Consider the following 19,460-nt stretch of genomic DNA (forward strand, 5'->3'; position numbering starts at 1 on the left):
AAACATACATATTGTATATGAATCCTTACAAGTAGATATTATATCTGAGCCCTGAGGTACTTTTTTTAATCTAAACTCCAAGTTGTATCGTCCAATCAATTACAATCATTGTAACTACGAATGAGAAAAGAAAAATTGCAAGGAAGAAACATAAATTCAATATAAGGAGATGAAGATTGACCAACTGGTCTTAGTCATTGGTATAGTGGAAGTCGATCATGATTTGAGGATTCAAAAGCAAACAAAGAAAATTATTAGAAAAACGTGTACTTTATTACCACAACAGATATTTATATTTATTTTTATTGTGTAGTTGAAAACGCTAAGACGTGTGGGAAACATACGAACCACGCCATGTGGTGGTTTCATGTCTGTCTAATGTCTCACATTTCAATTCATACTGATTAACTACCATATGAAAATGCAATAACTATAAATAGTATAAATAAACCAACAAAAGGACCTACTTAAGAGTTTATTCTTTTCGAAATGGTATAAGAATATATTCATGATATGACAAAATAATTTGGCTAAGAAAATTAAGACGGCGACGAGAATGTAAGACATATCTTTAAAAATAAAGTTCAGAAATGGAGCCATGCAGCCACAAATGTTTTGATACTACTAGACCGATAGAGAGTTTCTACTAGAGACCACAACTTGATTCTTATGATGTAAACATGAGTGGCTACAGTTTTAACCACATAATAGTTTTTATTAAAATAAAATGTTGTGTTTCAACCATCTGATTTTTAGTGATTGTGTTTGTGTATGACATTTGAGTTGTAAATAAAATGTTGTAATGAAATATGAAATACTTATCAATGTGTTCCAATTCAGGTCCTTGAACCGTGAATCCTAATAGCTATTCAACGGCAGTGAATTCACCAATAACAATGTTGAAAAGCGTTTACTATCATTCATCCGCTTCTGACAAAGTAGAGACAAGTTCTTATTGTTAGCCACAAGGGCGACATGTCGAGTATTTACTTTAGCTCATGGCTTTATATGTTGCTATCAAAGACAACACCGAGACTTGTGTTCCTAACAAACGGTATATGCATCAACGGGTTACGGTTCTATGGGACCAAATACGGATAGAGGAGCTATGCCAAAAAGAGTTTTTTTTAAAAAAAATCTGATAGAATTTCTCGTTGATAAGAAATACATATAAAGAAATCTGACAAAAAGGGAAAATTTTAAAAGTGCCCACACGCAGGATCGAACTACGGACCTTCAGTTTACAAGACTGACGCTCTACCACTGAGCTATACGGGCATTTTATACAATGTTTTACTTAAAATTATAAATTCGGTTCAAAGAACCAATTGTTTATTTTTTGCTAAAATTTGGTGAAAGAACCAATAGTTCCACAGGCAATCAATAAATGTGAAATCCGTTCGATAATCTGGAACCAGAGTGCACGATAATGATTTAGCCTATAATGAACCATGTCTCAGTATCTAACAAGGAAGTCTTTGACAAACCATTATGTTTTAGCCTATAAAAGTCAATGCACGATAAGTATCTACCTTCCTAGAGTAATGAGAGATTCGTGAGCCTCATACTAAGTAAGTAGTACCATGTTCTGTAAATGCTCAAATGACAATTTTGCTTCAGTTGTAGCAGGTCTCTTAATAATCAACCGTTGGTCCATGTCGGAGAACTCCAAGGAAACAAGATATGCGAACCCTTCATGAGATCTGTAAAGAAGTGTTAATATGGAGAAAGATGATAATACTAAGAGAGACATTTGTTAGTAGACTTTATCATAACACAGATGGACGAAAAACACACTGAACTATGGACTTATAAGATTGCATAGTTGAAAAACCGGGTCATTGTCTCCAGCTAACAGTGAATCATTTACAGAATGGCCAAGTCTGTCCATCGTTACACACAAAGTCAATTTTAGTTCCTGTCCGTCATCGCACACAAAACCACTTTAAGTTACTCCAATAACCGCAAAGTATGCAGAAGTGCAGAACATGGAATGAATGGCATCTTAGTTTTTCTCCCCCAGGTATAAAAATAAACATAAGCGAATATATCCATCACCATGCAGTAAAGCTCTCTCTTGCACTAAACACTAGTCTATGCAACTAACGAAAGATAAGACATGAGTTTGCAAATTAAATCGATAATTCTAAATTCTAAATGTTTTTATACAATACAAAATAATTTTATTACGTGAGCTTTGAATGTAATATTTCGGGCATATCAAATTTTACTATTTACTATGTAAATTCTTTTTTATTTTTTAAAAAAAATTATGTAAGTACTTAAAAATAGAAAATCAACTTAAAATTTATACTTAAAGAAAAATAGACATTCAAGCGTTAGCTGATCCATATAATACCAAGACAGAAAATTGACTAATCAACCGATTACGTAAAAAACATTTTTTTTTAAAACGTAGCATGCATGTGCGGTGATAAAAAAAATTTGGTTGAACATTTTGATAATTTGAAATCTGAAAAGTGTGCTGTGGTGTGTAATTTGATAATTTATAAATATGAATTTTCATTTTTTACGATGACAATCTTTTTCCTCTTTTTGTTCGTTTTATAATCCCTTTTAAAGATATAAATATCTTCGTCTTTTTAAAAGAAAATATCTTATATTAAAAAGGTGCTTTTGTAAATGAGAATTTATAAATATGACTACTTTTCCTTTCTTAATATATTACAATTTTTTCCTTCCTTTTTTTGTTCTTTTCCATAATCTGTCTTTAGATTTAGCCCCAGTAGTTTGAACGTAAAAGAAAAAAATAACAAACTTAAAAAGAAACCCTAGTACGGGTGGTAGAGGACTTGTGTCTGAAATTTGTTAACCTTTAGAGAAGATGAGTGGGAAGAACGATGCGGCGAAGACAGGCAAAATAGCGGTGTGGTGGGACATGAAGGACTGTCCGGTTCCAGAGGGTATTGATGATCATCGTGTCCGTCCGAGTATAGAAGGTGCCTTCAAGGAACAAGGCTACTCTGGTCCTGTCTCCATCACAGCCTATGGCGACCAAAAACAAACCCCTGAACACGTGCTACGAGCTCTATCTTCCACTGGAGTCGCGGTGGTACATATCGGATCTGGTTAGTCCAATTAGTTGTTATATCATAAATATAAAAAATGTTATAGTTAGATCTTGTGTATCTATAGTGAGTATGTTTCCTTTGTAATGAAACAGAAAGCACGTGCGCAGTCATGTACCTTGATATGGTGAAATGGCGAGAGGATAATCCTCCTCCGGCTACAATGATGATCATAACCAATCAGATGCTAGATGTCTTCAACTGGGATCTGGCCCGGCTACAACAACGCACGAGTTACAACATTTTTCTGGCTTATTCAATTAGGCCTGTCGCAGCATTGTTCGTGTACACTCGCAAAGAGTGGCTCTGGGAAAAATTACTACATGGGACGACGTCGACAAGCGTAGACACGGCGGGTGAATTATCTACCGTGTTTCATTGCGAATTTTGCTCTTTGGATTGCCAAAGCGTGAAGAGTTTCAAAAAGCATCTCTCCACTAAAAAGCATGCAATAGAAGTAACCATCCTTTCGCTCTCTCTCTCTGCTTAATTATTAAAAAAAAAAAATCAGTTTAATTAAGAGTTAAAACATATTGGTTTTACAGGAGGTGTTAAACCCTCAGCCTACACAACTTATATCTGTAACGAAGAGGTGGGGGAAGAACTATGCTGCGACGCCTGAATATGCGACAGCTAAAATCCATGTGAGTTGGGACATGTCTGAGTGTCCTATTCCCGACGGTTATGATGCTCGTCGGGTCCGTCCCAGTTTGGAAGGAGCTTTCAAGGAACTAGGCTACTCTGGTCCTGTCTCCATCACTGCCTTTGGTGACCATAAACAAACCCCTGAACGCCACCTTCATGCCCTCTCTTCCACTGGAATCGATGTTGCACATGCCCTTCCGGGTTAGTCCATTTGGAATTTAAAAAAATAAAAATAAATTAGCAACTATCCCTTGCATGCAATTTACCTTTTGTTTTGTTGAAACAACAGAATTCATATACAGTCGCATGTTTGATGATTTGAAGCAATGGCGAGATAACAATCCTACTCCGACTACAATGATGATCATATCGGATGGGGCTGAAATTTTGTTAGGAGGTTGTCTTGCCAGGCTAAAACAACTAAAGAAATACAACCTGTTTTGGGCTTATTCTTTTAGGCCTTGGAAAATGTCAGTCATGCTCACTTCTGCCGAGTGGCTCTGGGATAGCTTACTTGCAGGTGTTTTGTTTTATTACCTCTTCTATCCACTTCCACATATATATATATATATATATATATAACCACCAAACTAATCTCTTAAAGCTATTAGTTTCAGAGACCAAAAGACATGTTCTTCGGAAGTGCAGTGGAAGTAGTGAAAGCGTTGTTGAGTCTACCGGAATGTTTTATTGCAAAATGTGCTTCTCTAAGCGCAAACGCCTGGATAAATTCGTGAAGCATCTCTCGAGTAAAAAACATATCTCCGAAGTAAGCATCCTCTCTCTCTCTCTCTCTCTCTCTTTGTGATCTATACATTTTTGTCTAACCATTTTAGCAAGCAGGAGGAGGGTATTACTGAGCATGTTGAAGCTTCCGAGAAGCGGCGACTGTACTGTCTAAAGGCAAGTTTTTTTTTCCTCAATGATTAATTTAATAAGATTTTACCAGAAAGACAAAATTGTATGCATGCCATTTCTCACAACTCTGTGTTTTTTTTTCATATTGTAGAAAGAATGTTTTCCAGAGAGCAAGCGGTTGAGGAAAGCTGCCTAGTCGAGGTCGAAAAGTTGTGACTCAAGTGATCAGAGTCTAATCCTATCCTATCTTTATTTTTCGTTTCCTAGTCTATGTTTCGTTTTGAAGTATTTAAAACAATGGCTATATATATATATTGTAGCAATGGATCTTGATAGCTGCGTCTAGACTCCAGAACTAGGCCCAAAATGTATTTTTGGTACTCTTAAGAGTTTCTGTCTTTTTTTGGATCTCTGTTTCTAACTTTGTTCACTTCCCAAAGGCTCGTCAAACATAGGTGATTGAGTACACAACAGTGTTAACAATTTCTTGAATAACTTCTGAATAGCAGATTGTCCTGTGATTGAATCCTCTGTTTTGGAGGAATATGAAACCGAAATAACATGAACTAAATGTATTCTTTCTTATTGAAGAGAAGAGTTTCCATGCACAGTACACCATGTCTCAGTTTTTAACAAGGAACTCTTTGACTAACCAACCATTATGTATCAGCCTATAAAAATTCATCAATCCACAATATGTTCCTATAGAAATGAGAGATTCGTTAGCCTCATACTAAGTAGTTACCAAACTTTGGACTTGTAAGATTGCATAGTTGGGTTAGCAACACCATTATCTCCAGCTGAGTAGTGAACCATTTACAAAAAAAGTCACACCCATTACACACAAACCACTTTTAGTTACTCAATAACCGCAAGTATGAAGAAGATGGACCTTACTCTTTTTCTCTCAAATACAAAAATAATCATAAGAGAGTATATACATTACCCTGTAGTAAAGCTCTCTCTTGCAGTTGCACTGAACAGTACTCCATGCAACTAACACCTAGTAACGGTATTAGAGATATGTGGGCCGTAAGATGTGTATCTTACGGACCAAGATTGTGAAGCCCATGAAACCCATGAAGACCATCAAGACTAAAAGGAAAGACTTGAAGAACAAGTTACTCTCAAGATATTCTAGCATATTTACATTAAGTGTTTAGGAAAGTTAGCATTATCTAGTGTTAACATTATGTTAATGTTACCACTATATATATGCATATTGTATTCTCTTATTAAACACAACACAATAATATATCTATTCTATTATATTTTACATGGTATCAGAGCAGACGATTCTTTGGGATCGAAATTAAAACTTCCGCATTATAAGTTTAGAGCTTTGATGGCGTTCATCGTTGGTGTTGGCGATGTTGAAGAAGATGGTGACGGTAATGACGATGAAGACGTGGTAATATGAGTCGCTGGGGTTTTGTGTTATTAGGGTTTTGTTTTCTTTTTATATTTAGTTAAGTGCAATAGGTTTTGTTCTACCTGCTTTGTTTTTGTTTAGATTTTTTTTTTCTTATGGTTTGGTCTAGGGGTTATTGAGAGATGTTTGAAAAGGTCCTTAGGTTAAAAGATCGGGTTTTCACAGTTGTTTATTTTTTTGAGATCTATTCTATAGTTTAGAATTTCTCAGAGTGTTTTGTTTCCCATAGTTTGGGATTTATTGGTTATAGTTTAACCATTACGGGGGAGTTCTAGTAGAACGCTCAATTTTTTTTTTAGGTCAAGTTGTTTAGTCCGAGTTATGGACTGTCCGAGTTAAGGACGATTATTTGTGGAGTTGTAGTTGCGCCCACGGGATGTATTCCCATTGTCAAGACCAAAGAAAAGCTGAAGTTTTCATCCCTCCTTGTCTAAAGTTGAAGTTTATTCTCGGAGAAACCTACTGATTTGTTTTTCTCGACATAGTGTCCACGACATACGTGGTCTGCTTTGTGATTGCAGATTTGCGTGTTGCATCCCACGTTTGTCGTGCGGGGGAGTATTAGAGATATGTGGGCCGTAAGATGTGTATCTTACGGACCAAGATTGTGAAGCCCATGAAACCCATGAAGACCATGAAGACTAAAAGGAAAGACTTGAAGAACAAGTTACTCTCAAGATATTCTAGCATATTTACATTAAGTGTTTAGGAAAGTTAGCATTATCTAGTGTTAACATTATGTTAATGTTACCACTATATATATGCATATTGTATTCTCTTATTAAACACAACACAATAATATATCTATTCTATTATATTTTACAAACGGAGAGATATAACAAAATGTAAATCGATAATCCTAGGTACTAAATGCCTTGCTCTAAGCCTAACTCGAAGACTATTGCACACATGTAGAAACGATATGCAAACCGGCTTTGACAAAACTGCTTAGAGGGAAGAAGAATAAGAGAATGATTACTGTCAGCTACTGAGACCACAATCCTACAGTCACGTTCGGCTGCTTCCATTTCAAATACTTCATCGGGCAATATTTCTAGTTTTAAGGGCTTGGCCCATTTTAAGCCCAAATAAAATTATGGTCCAATTTTGTATTTAAAAGAGCAAAAATTAAAGAAAATTTCACTAAATTTTAACCAGTTGAATATCAACTTAAGAAGTGAATTCAATAAAGAGTTAGGATGTGATTTCCATTAAAATGAGAAATTAACTATTATTCAAACATGAATTTTAAAAACTAATTTAAAATTTATATTATCAAACTTGACATTTAATTAACTTATTTTGAAATCCACGATTATTGAAAATAATTAAACTCGTGAAAATATAGACAAGCAAAGGGGTGTTGTGGAGTTAGAAAAACAGAGGAGTCTCTTGATTGGGTAAGTAGTAAATGTTATGACTGAATTATTATGATAATTTAGTATTTGATTTTTTAATTATTACACAATAAGCAAAAGGAGAAGGTGAAATTCATAGCTGAGGAGGAGGAAAATTTTGACGAATTCACGAGGTCGCATCAAAAGAATATAGAAAACTGAAATTCTATAATAATTTAACAAAAATCATATTAAATTCTATAATTCATCTAAAATCATCTAAAACTCATAAAGATCAAATTACTTTAGACATTACATTGAATACACTCAGTGAAATTAAGCATTCTTCTAAATTTGTTTAACACTAAAGTAAAAATAGAATTCAAATAGTTCCACCAAAAAAACTACATGAATAAATTTTTAAGGAAAACATTATCACCTACTTTTTCAACATTTGTTTTGATTAGTTTTTTTCTTCTAAATAAATAGATAAATAAATATTTCATTCCAACCTTTTAATATTCTTCTACTTGTTTAAATTTTCATATTTCTCAAGCGAACTTATCAATGATTAATGATTGCATCTTACACTCGTGTTATTACATTCATTATCACTAATGAGTAGCAAGCTACATGAACTTTGGTATCAACTGGTTTCTATCGCAGTCTCTCAAATCTCATTTTCCTTAGATTTTAGTGAAAAATGATGAAACTTTAGCTCAGTTAAGGGTTTTATCTTGTATTTTTGTTAGATCTGAAGGTGAAAACTTTTAGTATATCTTATTCTAACATTGAAGCTGGAAACTTTTTAGTAGATCTTTGCTAGAGCTGAAATTTTTTAGTAGATCTTATGTTTTTCTTTGTTTTTATAATCTCAAACTATATTTTTGTTTATACTCTCCGGTTTTTCTTTGTCTTTATAATCTCAAACTTGAAACCTAGTAAAAATCAAATCACCTATTTTTTCAACATTCGTTTTTATTAGTTTTCTTCTCCTAGATAAATATATGAATAAATACTTCATTCCAACCTTTTAATATTCTTTTAGTTGTCAAAATTTTCATATTTCTCAAGCGAACTTATAAATGATTGCATCTTATACTTGTGTTAATACCATCACTCTTAATGTAAATGTTAGCCATAATTACATCTACTATTTTATTTTTAAAAATCTGGTTTTGGCTTTTATAAGTAATGTGAATCTTTTGTGCACATGACCAATAAACTTTACAATGTAAATAATGTTATTGCAAATGTTAAACGTAAACATAAAATTATCTATCTAGATGTGCTTAGTGCTGAATTTACATTTTGTAAGAACATTTTTACATAAAAATGATTTTCTTTGTTACGAACAATTACTAATGCTTCTTAAAATGAAAAAAATGGTTTATCTAGTTTCTCAAGTTTGTTCTTTATTTTCTATTAAAATCATAATATTAGATATGACAATGATTGTTTCAGAATGAGATAATTTGGGTATTAAGGCATATAGACTCATAATAAGAAATAAATGTCTTGGGATTATGTACAATTGTTTCATATTAACTGTTTGTGTGCAATTACATACAAGAAATATCATCATTTGGTGGGATTTGGAAAATTTCCGAGTTTCAAATGATTTATATGCTAAGACAGTCTATAGACGCATGAAGAAAAAACTAAGAGAACAAGATTTTGGTGGAAAAATAAAAATTAAGATCGTGGTGATGTTTCAAAACTGTGAAGTACCAAATGATCTCAACAAGAGGATTAAAGTTCATCAAACTCAAAGATTTGTCCAATGCTATATCAAAATTGAGCATTTTTTTTATTGGAAAATACATTTATCCCAATAATCTTAAGCTCGTGTCAGTAGTTCAAATCTTTGTAATGAATAAGTCTTCTTATATCTTTTATATTCTACGATAGGAACCACATGTATAAAACTCTAAACATGTAATATTCTAATCACTACAAGCTTTTACATTTTCGAAGAAAAAAAATTAGATTTCTTTTCTTACATTACATATCAATAGAGAAAAATCTAAATTCTTCAAAATCTTTGCCAGAGATACAATATGTATTATTTTAGTGTTATATAGTTGCGCGTAATGGATCACACTAAAGATGAACCTTAAAGAAAGAGAGCAATATTATGAAAATACACATATTAATCATTAAAATTGTATGAAATGTTACCACATGTGGACTAATGAGTGGAGAGTCTCATTGGAAGATAAAATAAGCCATTGTTCAGGAGAAAAAAGTAAGCAATTCTGAAGCATGAAAAGCTCTGCAATAATTAAAACTCAAAAATCAAATAATAATCAATTAAAGAGTACTCTATATTTAATTTGTCAGAATCTAAGATATGCCAAAGAATTCAAAGCAGCATCACCAAGTAAGAAAACAGTATTAAGAGAGTGCATGCATCTATTAGGACATATTCTTGGGTTTGAAAAATTCACAGAACTGAAGATTTGGGCCGTAGAAGAAAAAGCAAAAGGCATATCGTTCTGGGCTTATTACCGTGGGCCTAATGGGCCCTTCTAAGTTTTACCTTTCGTTTATTTGGAAACGTTGTCGTTTGACTTAGGGTAAGATTACCAGTTTCAAACATATTCTTTCGCCGGCGAACAAACACGACCAAACGATTTCCCGACGAGCTTTGTCCGATCTTCAGAAGAAGAGAAACTACAAAATCTCCTGAAGAACATAACGTAAGTCTTCTGCTCTGTTAGTATCTAGATGACTTCGTTTTCATTGTACTCCTGAGAAGATTAGAACTGATTAGTTTAAGAACCTGTGTACTCTTCCTGTCTGAATTTGAATTTTGATGCTCCAATTGATGTTTCAGGAGCGAAAGTTGTAATCTTTCCTGTCTGAATTTGAATTTTGATGCTCTAATTGATGTTTCAGGAGCAAAAGTTGTAATCTTTCCTGTCTGAATTTGAATTTTGATGCTCTAATTGATGTTCCAGGAGCGAAAGTTGTAATCTTTCCTGTCTGAATTTGAATTTTGATGCTGTAATTGATGTTTCAGGAGCGAAAGTTGTGATCTTTCCTGTCTGAATTTGAAGCCTCAGAGATGAAGAACATAATGTAACTATTTTCATTTATGTATTTTTTTTTTTTAACTCTAAGTCCTTCCCTTTTTTTTGTTTTATGAATCAAAACATCGATGTGAATATGTTTGCAGAGTGAAGGCAAACGCAGGTGCGCTTACAAACTTCGAGGTGCTTGATTTGCTTAACTCAAGAGGTGCATCAAAGGATACTACAAGAGTTATAGCTTCAGAAACAGTTTCTAGATCAGAGTACAAGGTCTATGATTATTTGATGGAGACTGCTGCTTCCACTCAAACGCGAGATAGCGTTACCAAGTTCTCAGACAAGTGCAAAGGTTTCAAACTCGCCAAAGCTGAGATTCTCAACATCATCAACCTCAGACCGTCTTCTGATGTCGAATTGACGCCGGTTTGTGTTCTTCTTTTTACCAAGTCTCACTTATCATTGCGTTTAGAGTTTGATGATTGTTGCGACTTTTTGTAGATCTTAGAGAAGCCTGATGAACGAGAAATCGACATAGAGGGGATACTAGCGCTAGTGCAGGAGTTGCTACCGCCTCTTCCTACTGTGGAAGCTCATAAAGAAAACGAGCAAGAGGAAACAGAGGACGGTGAACAACCTAACATGGAAACTTCAGTTTGACTTTTGAGTTTATATCCTTACTTAAGAATATATATTTTCAGTTTTGTAAAAGTATTACTTTCAGGAACTATATGGAGTCTTCAAAATACATCCTTTATTCCCACTCATTCATGTTTTGAATAGCATATGGCAGACACAAATATAGAGGAATATGTTCTTGACATCTTATTTAAAAACAAAGTGTACTTGAATGTATCAAATTTGTTAAGCGTAGGGTTTGACAACTTAACATTAATGAAATAAACAAAGTGGTTGCATTTAGAGCACATTTGTTATAGCACTGACTCTCAATCTCCACTACCATCTACGAGAGTATATTTTGGGTTCTACGTAGGATTTATCCAAATTATTGTTTGAAACCGCATCACAAGTTTGATAATATGATTGTTTCTGTGTAGATAGATACAAATAGACTTATGGTGGGATTTGGAAAACCGTAGAGTTCCAAATAATATAGATCATATCTATAAATACATGAAGAGAAAGTTGAGAGAAGATGGTTTTAGTGGGAAAATAAAAATTAAGCATGTGGTGCCGTTTCAAGATTGTGTAGTGCCAAATGATCTCATCTAGCTGGAGCTGCTTAAGCACCTAAGAAAAGAAAAGTAAGAAGACATAACATTTACTTACGCAACATCTTGTTTTCATCACAATCTTCCTCCTTTTCAGCTATGGATTTCATCTTCCTCTTTTGCTTGTTGTGTAACAAGTAAAAATTAAATCAAAATACTGAATTATCATTGATAAATCAGTCATAACATTTACTTACCCCAACTTTCTCATCTCAGACTCTTCAACCTCAACTGCCGCTTTCATCTTTTCCTTTAAGCCATTTTTCGATCTCAGTCTTGATGTACTTATCAGCGATCTGATTGTTTCTTCGTTCTTTCATTTTTTGGGGTATGCGTTTGCTTCTTCTAGTGTCGGTCCTGAAATAATAACAAAATGAAAATCAACTAATTAATAACATAAAAATAAAATTTAGAAGTGTGAAAAATATATTTTTACTGTTATACTCTTTGACACGGTGAACAGTGATTTCAGAGTTCAGTTCAAGCTCAACTGACACTTTACAATCCTGAAAGGGACTACAATGTTACCCGCCAATGCAAAGATACATTATTGGCTTGAAAGAAATCCCAAGCCTCACAATGTTATGATTCCTACTAGCGATGGTTTCAAAGCTATTTTCATAGAGTTGCTAATAGCGGAACACACAACTTTGCTAGCGTATGATGAGAATGTAGTCAAGATGAACCAACTTCATAAGATCTTGTCTAGCGTGTAGACAACATAATCAAATGATGAGCCAAAATTGTGCATTATCTTTAATGGAAAAGACATTTACCATAAATCCGAACCTAAATATTATACATTTTAGGGTCCATTGTACTATAGTTTGTCATCTTAAGCTCGTATTTGTTGTTAATTTTCTTATACTGAATATTTTTCAAGTCTTATTATATCTTTTATATTATGGGAGAAGAACCACATATATAAAACACTAATCCATGTAATATTCTAATTCACTACCAATGTTTTACATTTTCCAAGACAAAACAGAAATTAAATTTCTTTTCTTACACTACAAATCAATAGTTTTCAAAGAAAAACTAAGTTCTTCAAAATCCTTGACATGTATGTTATAGGATTTTGGATAAAAATGAGATATGATATGTATTCTTCTAGGTATTGATTGTTTTAATAGTTTTTAGCTTTAGTTTTTGGTTTTTAGATTTTAGTTCTTTGATCTTTAGATTTTGGTTTTTAGTTTTTAGATTTTAGTTTTTTTTTTAGAATTTCAGATTATGATTTTAGTTTTTAGATTTTAGATGTTGATTTTCTGTTTTCTGTATCTTTTTAGTTTTTTTTAAATAGTAGTAATTTATTTTAAAAAAACATTAAAAAAAATATCAATAAATGTTTATTTGATATGAGCAAAGAATTAATCATATCTATAATTAAGCATGATTTTGTTGCTTCATACTTTCTTTGGTTTCCTTTTGTATCTTTCAAACAAAAACCCTCTTTCTACTTAAATTACTCTTCAAATCAAACGGTATTGCTTTCTTTGCAAGCTACTGCCGAGGACTCTGATAAGACTCAGGGAACCATCTCTGAAGAAGCCTATATATGTTTTAGCTTCACCAACAAGGCAAAGGCCCCATAGCATGACAATTGCATTACTGCAACTGAGAAATACATGTTAAAAAAATGCCGCATCATTTGAATGAATCAGCCCTAAATTTCCAAACAAACACTTATAAAGCTTTTGATTTACCATAGTGGAGCATAGTAGTCCAGGAATGGTTACGGCCACCTAAAACAACATGGAGTGATTATTGTCAAAGTTAAGAATGGCTACAGTAAACAAAAATTATCAGTAACTGTGTGAAATATCAACCATATGTGGTTCAGACAAAAAATAATTGCAGACCAATAGCATTACTTACTGAAACTATTTTTATATATTGGAATATTTTGTTAACACTTTTTTTTTATGTATTCACACACCACATTACATCACCATCACCACAATGTTTCAGAGTCAGACTTCACAGCAAACAAACTTCTCTGAGTCCCAAAAGACAAACACTATACCCACATTACCTAATGCTAAAAAAGAACCAGAGAGTCCCAAGAGTGATGGGAAAGGAAACAACAACATCTCAAGACCTGCAAAACATGCTAGAGGAACGAGTCAACCGAACTGTTACACAGCCACCTTGAAAACTAGTCTCAGTTGTCATCGCATTCCGCTCATACGCCTTCCTGCATCCAGGACACCGCCCGTCTCCGTCGTAAATCGTCTTGTGGCAGAAGAGACAGAGTTTAAACCCGCAAGGGCATGGGAAGAAACTCGCATCCGTCGAGTCCAAGTCTTCGTAGCAGATGGGACACGAAGAGGGTGTCGAAGCAGCGCTGAAACGCTTGTCCAGCTCCGGAAAACTAATCTGCTTGGCAAGATTGGGTAAAGCCTGAGGACGATGGTCATCATCTCGCCTCCAAGCTCGGTTACTAGAAGCTGAATGTGCAACATTCTCTTGCTTCTTGACTGACTCATGGATGAGTCTCTCCTCCTCCTCCTCTGATGCATCAGCAAGAGCTTCCCAATCATCTACACACCCGTCATCATCATCTACATTGTCCTCTTCTGTTATGTCAACAGAGCTTCTGCTACTACTAGTACTACTACTACTAGTCCTGCTGCTTCTCCCACTGAAGTTAGTGCTTATATCTGTCCCTCCCATGGAGCTGCTTGAAGGTGACTCCATAAACCTCTCATGACGAAGATTCTCATCTACATTCTCCACAGGGTTATTAACTCTATGATCACTCCTCTCCTCCTTATTGGTCACAGCGACTAATAAAAAAACCAAAACCAAGAATCAATACATTAAACCAAAGGCAACAACTTTAATTTAATAAAAGGATAAAGATTCAAGCTTTATTAACATACCTTGAGAAAGCCATTGCTCACGGCGGAGACCGAGCTTGCTCTGCTTCATCTTCGCCGTCTTATTGTTCTGCAAAAACACAATGCAATCACAAAATCAAAACGGCGAATCGAAACCTAATCGATTTCTGAGAAAAGAGATGAGCAAATCTTACCTTCTTCTTCTTCTTAGCGAAATCTCTCGCGTTAGAGGATGCATTAGCAGAAGCGTTGGTGATCGAATCTGAAATCATGATGATCCTCGCGAGAAGATTGGAAGAATTGAAAATTGAAGAATGGAGATTCTGATTCTGATTCTCAAAAACCCTAATTTCAATTTGAGAGTCGAGGGAGAGAGACGAGAGGTTAATTAAATCAAAGAGAGAGAGAGATTATATAGGGGATATTGAAAGTCTTTAAATGACTATATTGCCCCTAATTTTGATGTTAACAGATGTGGGCTTTCTTCTGTAAGTCGGTGACTGTGCTCGTGTGAGATAAGTTGTCTTATTATGCTAATTAATAAAAGTTTTAGATAATGAAAGAGACTGATGAAGGAGTTTATGGAAAAAGAATAAATTTAGATTAATGATTTCTTTTGAATATTTTACGTTAGTATATTTCAAGCTTAATTTTGGCTTTAAATTTATTGCAGATTTATTGGAAATTTATTAGTTTTCTTTGACGTCAATGAAATTTAATTTATTACTAAAATGTTTGGAAAATGTTATTCTTCTCATTAATATACAGTAATTAATTTAACTGATTATGCATTTTGGTTTGTCGGTTTGGTTCCGTTTGCAATAAATCGCTCGGGATAAGAAAATTTACTTCAATATAATGTTTTGGAGATTTTGGTTTGGCTTAAGTTGGTTTAGGTTTGGTTGGTTCAATTTGACTCAGTTATTTACATTCTCCACTAATTTTACCCTTTTGCTCCATCGAAAATTCGATTAATGTATTAAATTTAGTGTAAAAATATATTGAAATTTAATTAAATATTTGAAAAATATTATTATAAAAACACTGGTTTATCGGTTTGGTTCAGATTTTAATCAAACCGAAATAAACCGTTCGAGTTTAGAAAATCTTCAACCGAATGTCTTGGACCTAGTTTGGCTTAAGTTGGTTTAAGTTATTTAGAAACTAATCAAGACTTTCTGAGTAAGAAACAGATGAATGCAGATCAAACTAAAGACTTATTTAGAAACTAATCAAAATCACAAAGTTGTGTACCATTGGATTTACAAAGACAAGAGTATTAGACAGAGAGAGAAAGAGTAAACAACAATACGTTTTAAGACTCAATGATCATTCTTGTAAACAAGACAATAGAATGTGAGAGATATCTTGAGTTTTTCACTATCTTTTCTCTTCCCTTTTTTACACAGAAGGAAAATACTTGTTGAGATTAAAAGGAAGAGAGTAGAACTCTTCACTCCTTGTATCACCTCTGAAAGATCTAAACTTATCCCACCAATGCTTCCCTCTATCTTTCCTTATCGAAGAATCTTTCTTATGCAACGTGTTGTCCAAGAAGAAGGCTACCGCGCCAGCAACAAAAGGCTCTGAAGAGAACGGCACATTCACCATATCATTGAACCAGCGAGCGCCTGTGTGGACCGGACCATAGCCTTTGATAGCAGTGTACTCATTGAAGTACTGAGGGATTGACAAACCGAGAAAGACAGAGAAGCCTAAGATGAACTTGGTCCTGAAGCTGTTCAAGTTGCAGAACTGAAGAAAACTCAAACCTCCAGCTCCTACGTAGGCAAAGAAGAGACAGTACAAAGCAGCAATGATTGGTGCAGGGATTGACGCAAACACAGCTCCAAATTTTCCTGCATTAACATCAAACATCATCAGTGCATAATAAATCTTGAAAATAGATTTTAAACTTATTAAACTTACCGAGAATAGAGAAGAAGATCATGAAGCCTGCAGCTATCTGTACAACCCTTCTACTACCAACTCTTGTCAGAGCCAATAGTCCAGCATTTTCTCTGCAAGAACCAACTTTCACAGTAAGATAGCCGGAGAATATAATAAAGTAATCATCTAAGAAGATGCTTACATAGAGACAGAGGAGCCAGCACCAGTACCAAACAACCCTGATATAAGAATAGCAACTCCCTGATCCACAAAACAAAACACAATCAGCTTCAGGAGCTAATGAATATAGTCTCTTAAGTGTGCCCCAAGTTACTACCTGCCAGCCAATACCACGGCTGAGAATAGAAGGTGGCAACATTGTTGCACTTGCATATCTTGAGACAGCTATGAACCCACCCGTTGACTTTAAAGAACGAAGAAAGAAAAAAAAATGAATAAATAGAATAAACATAGCAAAAGAAAGATTAAAATGTGAAGCATATAGTGAGTGACATTACCTCAACAAGAGCAACAAAAGAAGCCATCATCATTGCAAAAGCTTCTCCAGCATCAAACGAAGGTGCACCCCACTGGAATGGCCATGGAACTCTTATCCTGAAAGGTTCAAAATATAAACTAATTTAACAACAAATCCAATGAAGATCACTTTTTAAATCACATTTTATCTTTGTGTTCTGCTTAAAATGTAAATGCTACTTTTGGGAGCTGCAGCCATATAAGTATAGCTGAGTTGTAACCACTTACCATGGTGCAGCACCTATGATGCCAGCACGGTCAGTTCGGCAGCTTGTTTGCGTAGTTGGTGCAGCGCCATTGTAGGCTCCACCAACCGTAAGAAGGTGAGCATAGATCCATACAATCACCACAGCGAATATCACAGCAAACCGGTCAAACACATTCTTCCCTGACTTGATCACATGAGGCAGATACTGCAACAGGAAAATGAAATCAAATAAAGACAGATTAATTGTGTCAGTAAAGTTAAAGTAGTACCTGTGAAACAAAGACTAGAATAAGAAGCTCAGGCAGACCAATCTCTATGCACTTAGCAACCTGAAATGTAAAAAGGAAAGTTAACAACTGAAACCAAAATTTTTTTTAGTGGCATCTAGAGAAGACATACCCCTGGGAAACCAAACTCATACAGCCCAAATCCAACTAGACCCACCAGTGGAACAGCTGAGATAGGACTTAAGAACCTGAAAATGAATTACAAAACTGAAATTAACAAAAGGAAGAAGAACGTTTGAGATTATTTACTCCTTTAGACTAACCTAACAACATTGCGCCAGAGACCACTGAAACCAAGAATCATCTGCAGGGTTGAAGCAACAATCAATGCGCCTTGTGTTGCTCTCATAATACTCTCAAACCGCTGCCAAACAATTCAAAAATGACTATAAATAGCACCAAGAAAGAGTCATAATAAAAGAAGCAGAGACCACATCATTACATCTACAGGGTTTGAGGTATCACTGAATCTGCCGGAGAGGATGATGGATATGGTGGTCGGCACAAAAGTGTAAGAAGCTCCAATAACAGCAGGCAATCTTGTCCCAAAAGTTGTCTGGAGCAGTGTGTTGATGCCGGCGACAAAGAGAATGGTCTGAATCATCTTTGCCTTCTCTTCCTGTAAAACAGATCAAGATAACCATTTTATTATGTCTCCCTATTTAAGTTTAAAACTCATGGAAGTAAGACTTACATAACCACCACTCATCTGAGGAACAAGAGCAGTAGGAATGAGAACTGTAGTCCCAAGCATTACAAGGTAGTGTTGGAACCCAAGTAGAATAGCTTCAGCTGAAAGGCACACAAAACCATGAAGACATGTGTTATAAGAAGTCAAAACCCAACTCACTGAGACTAATGAAGCTAAGACAGTAACATCAAGAAACACATCAAGAGACAGCAACGGACAAAAAAGCACAAAACTTTGACATTAGACTTCAACAAATAAGGCAAGAACACACAAGTGAAGAAAACTAAACCTTTAAAGCAATGAGCTTTTTTAGAACTTAGAATCTATAAGAGGAAGGTAATGAAGCTAAGACAGTAACACACATCCAGAGACAGCATTCGGACAAAAAAAAGCACAAAACTTTGAACAAATCAGGCAAGAACATGAACAATAGCAAAAACTAAACTTTACGAGAGTCAAAGAGCTTTAAAGGAAGCTAAGAGAGAGAGAGAGAGAGAGAGAGAGAGAAAGGAAAGAGGTTTAGGAGCTTACGCCAAGGAGGAGGACTGGTGATGCAGTAAGAGATGTTGGGGAGCTGATCTTTTGGAGGATGTGGTTGTGGTTCGTCTGCTTTCGCTGCTGGAGCTCCACCACCTGCCATGGCCTTTCTCTCTCTCTCTCTCTGCAAACAACAACAGTGAAGAAGAAGAACAATGTTTCCACCCAGATCGGAGAATCTACCAGGAAAGAGGTGCAATGTGTAAACCAGAAGCACAAACCAGTGGAAGCTTGTGGAGAGAAAGTGGAAGAAGAAGAAGAAGAAGAAGTAGTGTGTGTGTGTGTGTGTGTTCAGGGACAAAAAGGTAAATAACCACTCTCACCAAAGAGAAAAGCAGCTTTATTTTCTGCAAAGCTCGAGGTGAAAAAGGTAAAAAGTTAAAATTGAGGTCAAACTATTAATGAATCATGGCAATGTGGACAACAGATTAGTGTTGTTGTTAGCAATTTAATCATCTTTGTAGTAATAATAGTAGTAGTATCTTTTAGTTACTTTTAACGCAATGAATGAGCAGTTTGTGGAATTATTATTCTGATTGGATTATTATTCATCTTGAAATGAAGCTACACTAGTAGTTACATTTCCTTATGAGAGCGGAACTTTTAAATGACAATTAAGAGCATTTCCAAGAAAGAATCTCATTTTAAATTTTTAAGGGTGGAAAATCCTCAAAATAAAAGTTTGAAGATAGAGTGCTCCAAGAAGAAATCTTAAATTTATCTTTGAAATTTTATGTAATTTGCATCTTAGTCCTAAATTTTAATATAAATGATTTATAACCACTAAAATTTATATAAATAAATTATACATACCCATTAAAAATATGAAACACAATATT

The 19,460-nt window shown here is 34.7% G+C and overlaps 4 protein-coding genes and 1 non-coding gene across 6 annotated transcripts; 2 read left to right on the forward strand and 3 right to left on the reverse strand.

Annotated features, from left to right (window-relative positions):
• Window positions 1-318: 318 nt before the first annotated feature.
• On the forward strand, window positions 319-6,445 carry LOC106415550. Its single transcript, XM_048772426.1, has 3 exons — window positions 319-3,546; window positions 3,635-4,254; window positions 4,383-6,445. Exons 1-2 carry the CDS (start codon window positions 3,202-3,204, stop codon window positions 3,938-3,940), a joined length of 651 nt encoding a protein of 216 aa, XP_048628383.1. The 5' UTR covers window positions 319-3,201; the 3' UTR covers window positions 3,941-4,254; window positions 4,383-6,445.
• Window positions 1,207-1,278, reverse strand: TRNAT-UGU. Its single transcript has one exon. It is a non-coding gene; the product is annotated as a tRNA-Thr (tRNA).
• A 3,492-nt stretch (window positions 6,446-9,937) lies between the features above and the next one.
• Window positions 9,938-11,160, forward strand: LOC106425949. Of its 2 annotated transcripts, none has more exons than XM_013866663.3 (4): window positions 9,938-10,063; window positions 10,387-10,445; window positions 10,543-10,819; window positions 10,895-11,160. In XM_013866663.3, the coding sequence occupies exons 2-4, from the start codon at window positions 10,432-10,434 to the stop codon at window positions 11,051-11,053; spliced, it is 450 nt and encodes a 149-aa protein (XP_013722117.2). In that variant the 5' UTR covers window positions 9,938-10,063; window positions 10,387-10,431; the 3' UTR covers window positions 11,054-11,160. The 2 variants fall into 2 exon arrangements, with proteins under 2 accessions (XP_013722117.2, XP_013722123.2); XM_013866669.3 differs by having other exon boundaries at window positions 9,980-10,063; window positions 10,201-10,445.
• Window positions 11,161-13,498: 2,338 nt separating this feature from the next.
• On the reverse strand, window positions 13,499-14,851 carry LOC125598041. The gene is made up of 3 exons (XM_048772413.1): window positions 14,666-14,851; window positions 14,514-14,580; window positions 13,499-14,417 (listed from the first exon to the last, which is right to left on the reverse strand). Exons 1-3 carry the CDS (start codon window positions 14,741-14,743, stop codon window positions 13,723-13,725), a joined length of 840 nt encoding a protein of 279 aa, XP_048628370.1. The 5' UTR covers window positions 14,744-14,851; the 3' UTR covers window positions 13,499-13,722.
• An 818-nt stretch (window positions 14,852-15,669) lies between these two features.
• Window positions 15,670-18,869, reverse strand: LOC125598040 (nucleobase-ascorbate transporter 6-like). Its single transcript, XM_048772412.1, has 12 exons — window positions 18,616-18,869; window positions 18,088-18,185; window positions 17,836-18,012; window positions 17,657-17,757; window positions 17,506-17,581; window positions 17,376-17,435; window positions 17,127-17,311; window positions 16,880-16,976; window positions 16,699-16,785; window positions 16,564-16,622; window positions 16,401-16,492; window positions 15,670-16,330 (listed from the first exon to the last, which is right to left on the reverse strand). The coding sequence occupies exons 1-12, from the start codon at window positions 18,722-18,724 to the stop codon at window positions 15,873-15,875; spliced, it is 1,599 nt and encodes a 532-aa protein (XP_048628369.1). The 5' UTR covers window positions 18,725-18,869; the 3' UTR covers window positions 15,670-15,872.
• Between the last annotated feature and the right edge of the window lie 591 nt (window positions 18,870-19,460).

The sequence above is a fragment of the Brassica napus genome, unplaced genomic scaffold (assembly GCF_020379485.1).
Source record: "Brassica napus cultivar Da-Ae unplaced genomic scaffold, Da-Ae ScsIHWf_1616;HRSCAF=2230, whole genome shotgun sequence".
NCBI lineage: Eukaryota > Viridiplantae > Streptophyta > Magnoliopsida > Brassicales > Brassicaceae > Brassica > Brassica napus.

Bases quoted from the DNA above. Each gene is read 5' to 3' on its own strand.
- LOC125598040 (XM_048772412.1), bottom strand. From the start codon at position 18,724: ATGGCAGGTGGTGGAGCTCCAGCAGCGAAAGCAGACGAACCACAACCA. The intron at 18,013-18,087 runs GTAAGTCTTACT...TCTGTTTTACAG, and splicing joins CTCAGATGAGTGGTGGTTAT to GAAGAGAAGGCAAAGATGAT. The intron at 16,786-16,879 runs GTAATGTCACTC...CGTTCTTTAAAG, and splicing joins CTTTTGTTGCTCTTGTTGAG to TCAACGGGTGGGTTCATAGC.
- LOC106425949 (XM_013866663.3), top strand. The intron at 10,820-10,894 runs GTTTGTGTTCTT...GACTTTTTGTAG, and splicing joins CTGATGTCGAATTGACGCCG to ATCTTAGAGAAGCCTGATGA.
- LOC106415550 (XM_048772426.1), top strand. From the start codon at position 3,202: ATGTACCTTGATATGGTGAAATGGCGAGAGGATAATCCTCCTCCGGCT. The intron at 3,547-3,634 runs GTAACCATCCTT...TTGGTTTTACAG, and splicing joins CTAAAAAGCATGCAATAGAA to GAGGTGTTAAACCCTCAGCC.
- LOC125598041 (XM_048772413.1), bottom strand. From the start codon at position 14,743: ATGATTTCAGATTCGATCACCAACGCTTCTGCTAATGCATCCTCTAAC. The intron at 14,581-14,665 runs GTAAGATTTGCT...GTGTTTTTGCAG, and splicing joins TCGCTAAGAAGAAGAAGAAG to AACAATAAGACGGCGAAGAT. The intron at 14,418-14,513 runs GTATGTTAATAA...TTTTTTTATTAG, and splicing joins TGAGCAATGGCTTTCTCAAG to TCGCTGTGACCAATAAGGAG.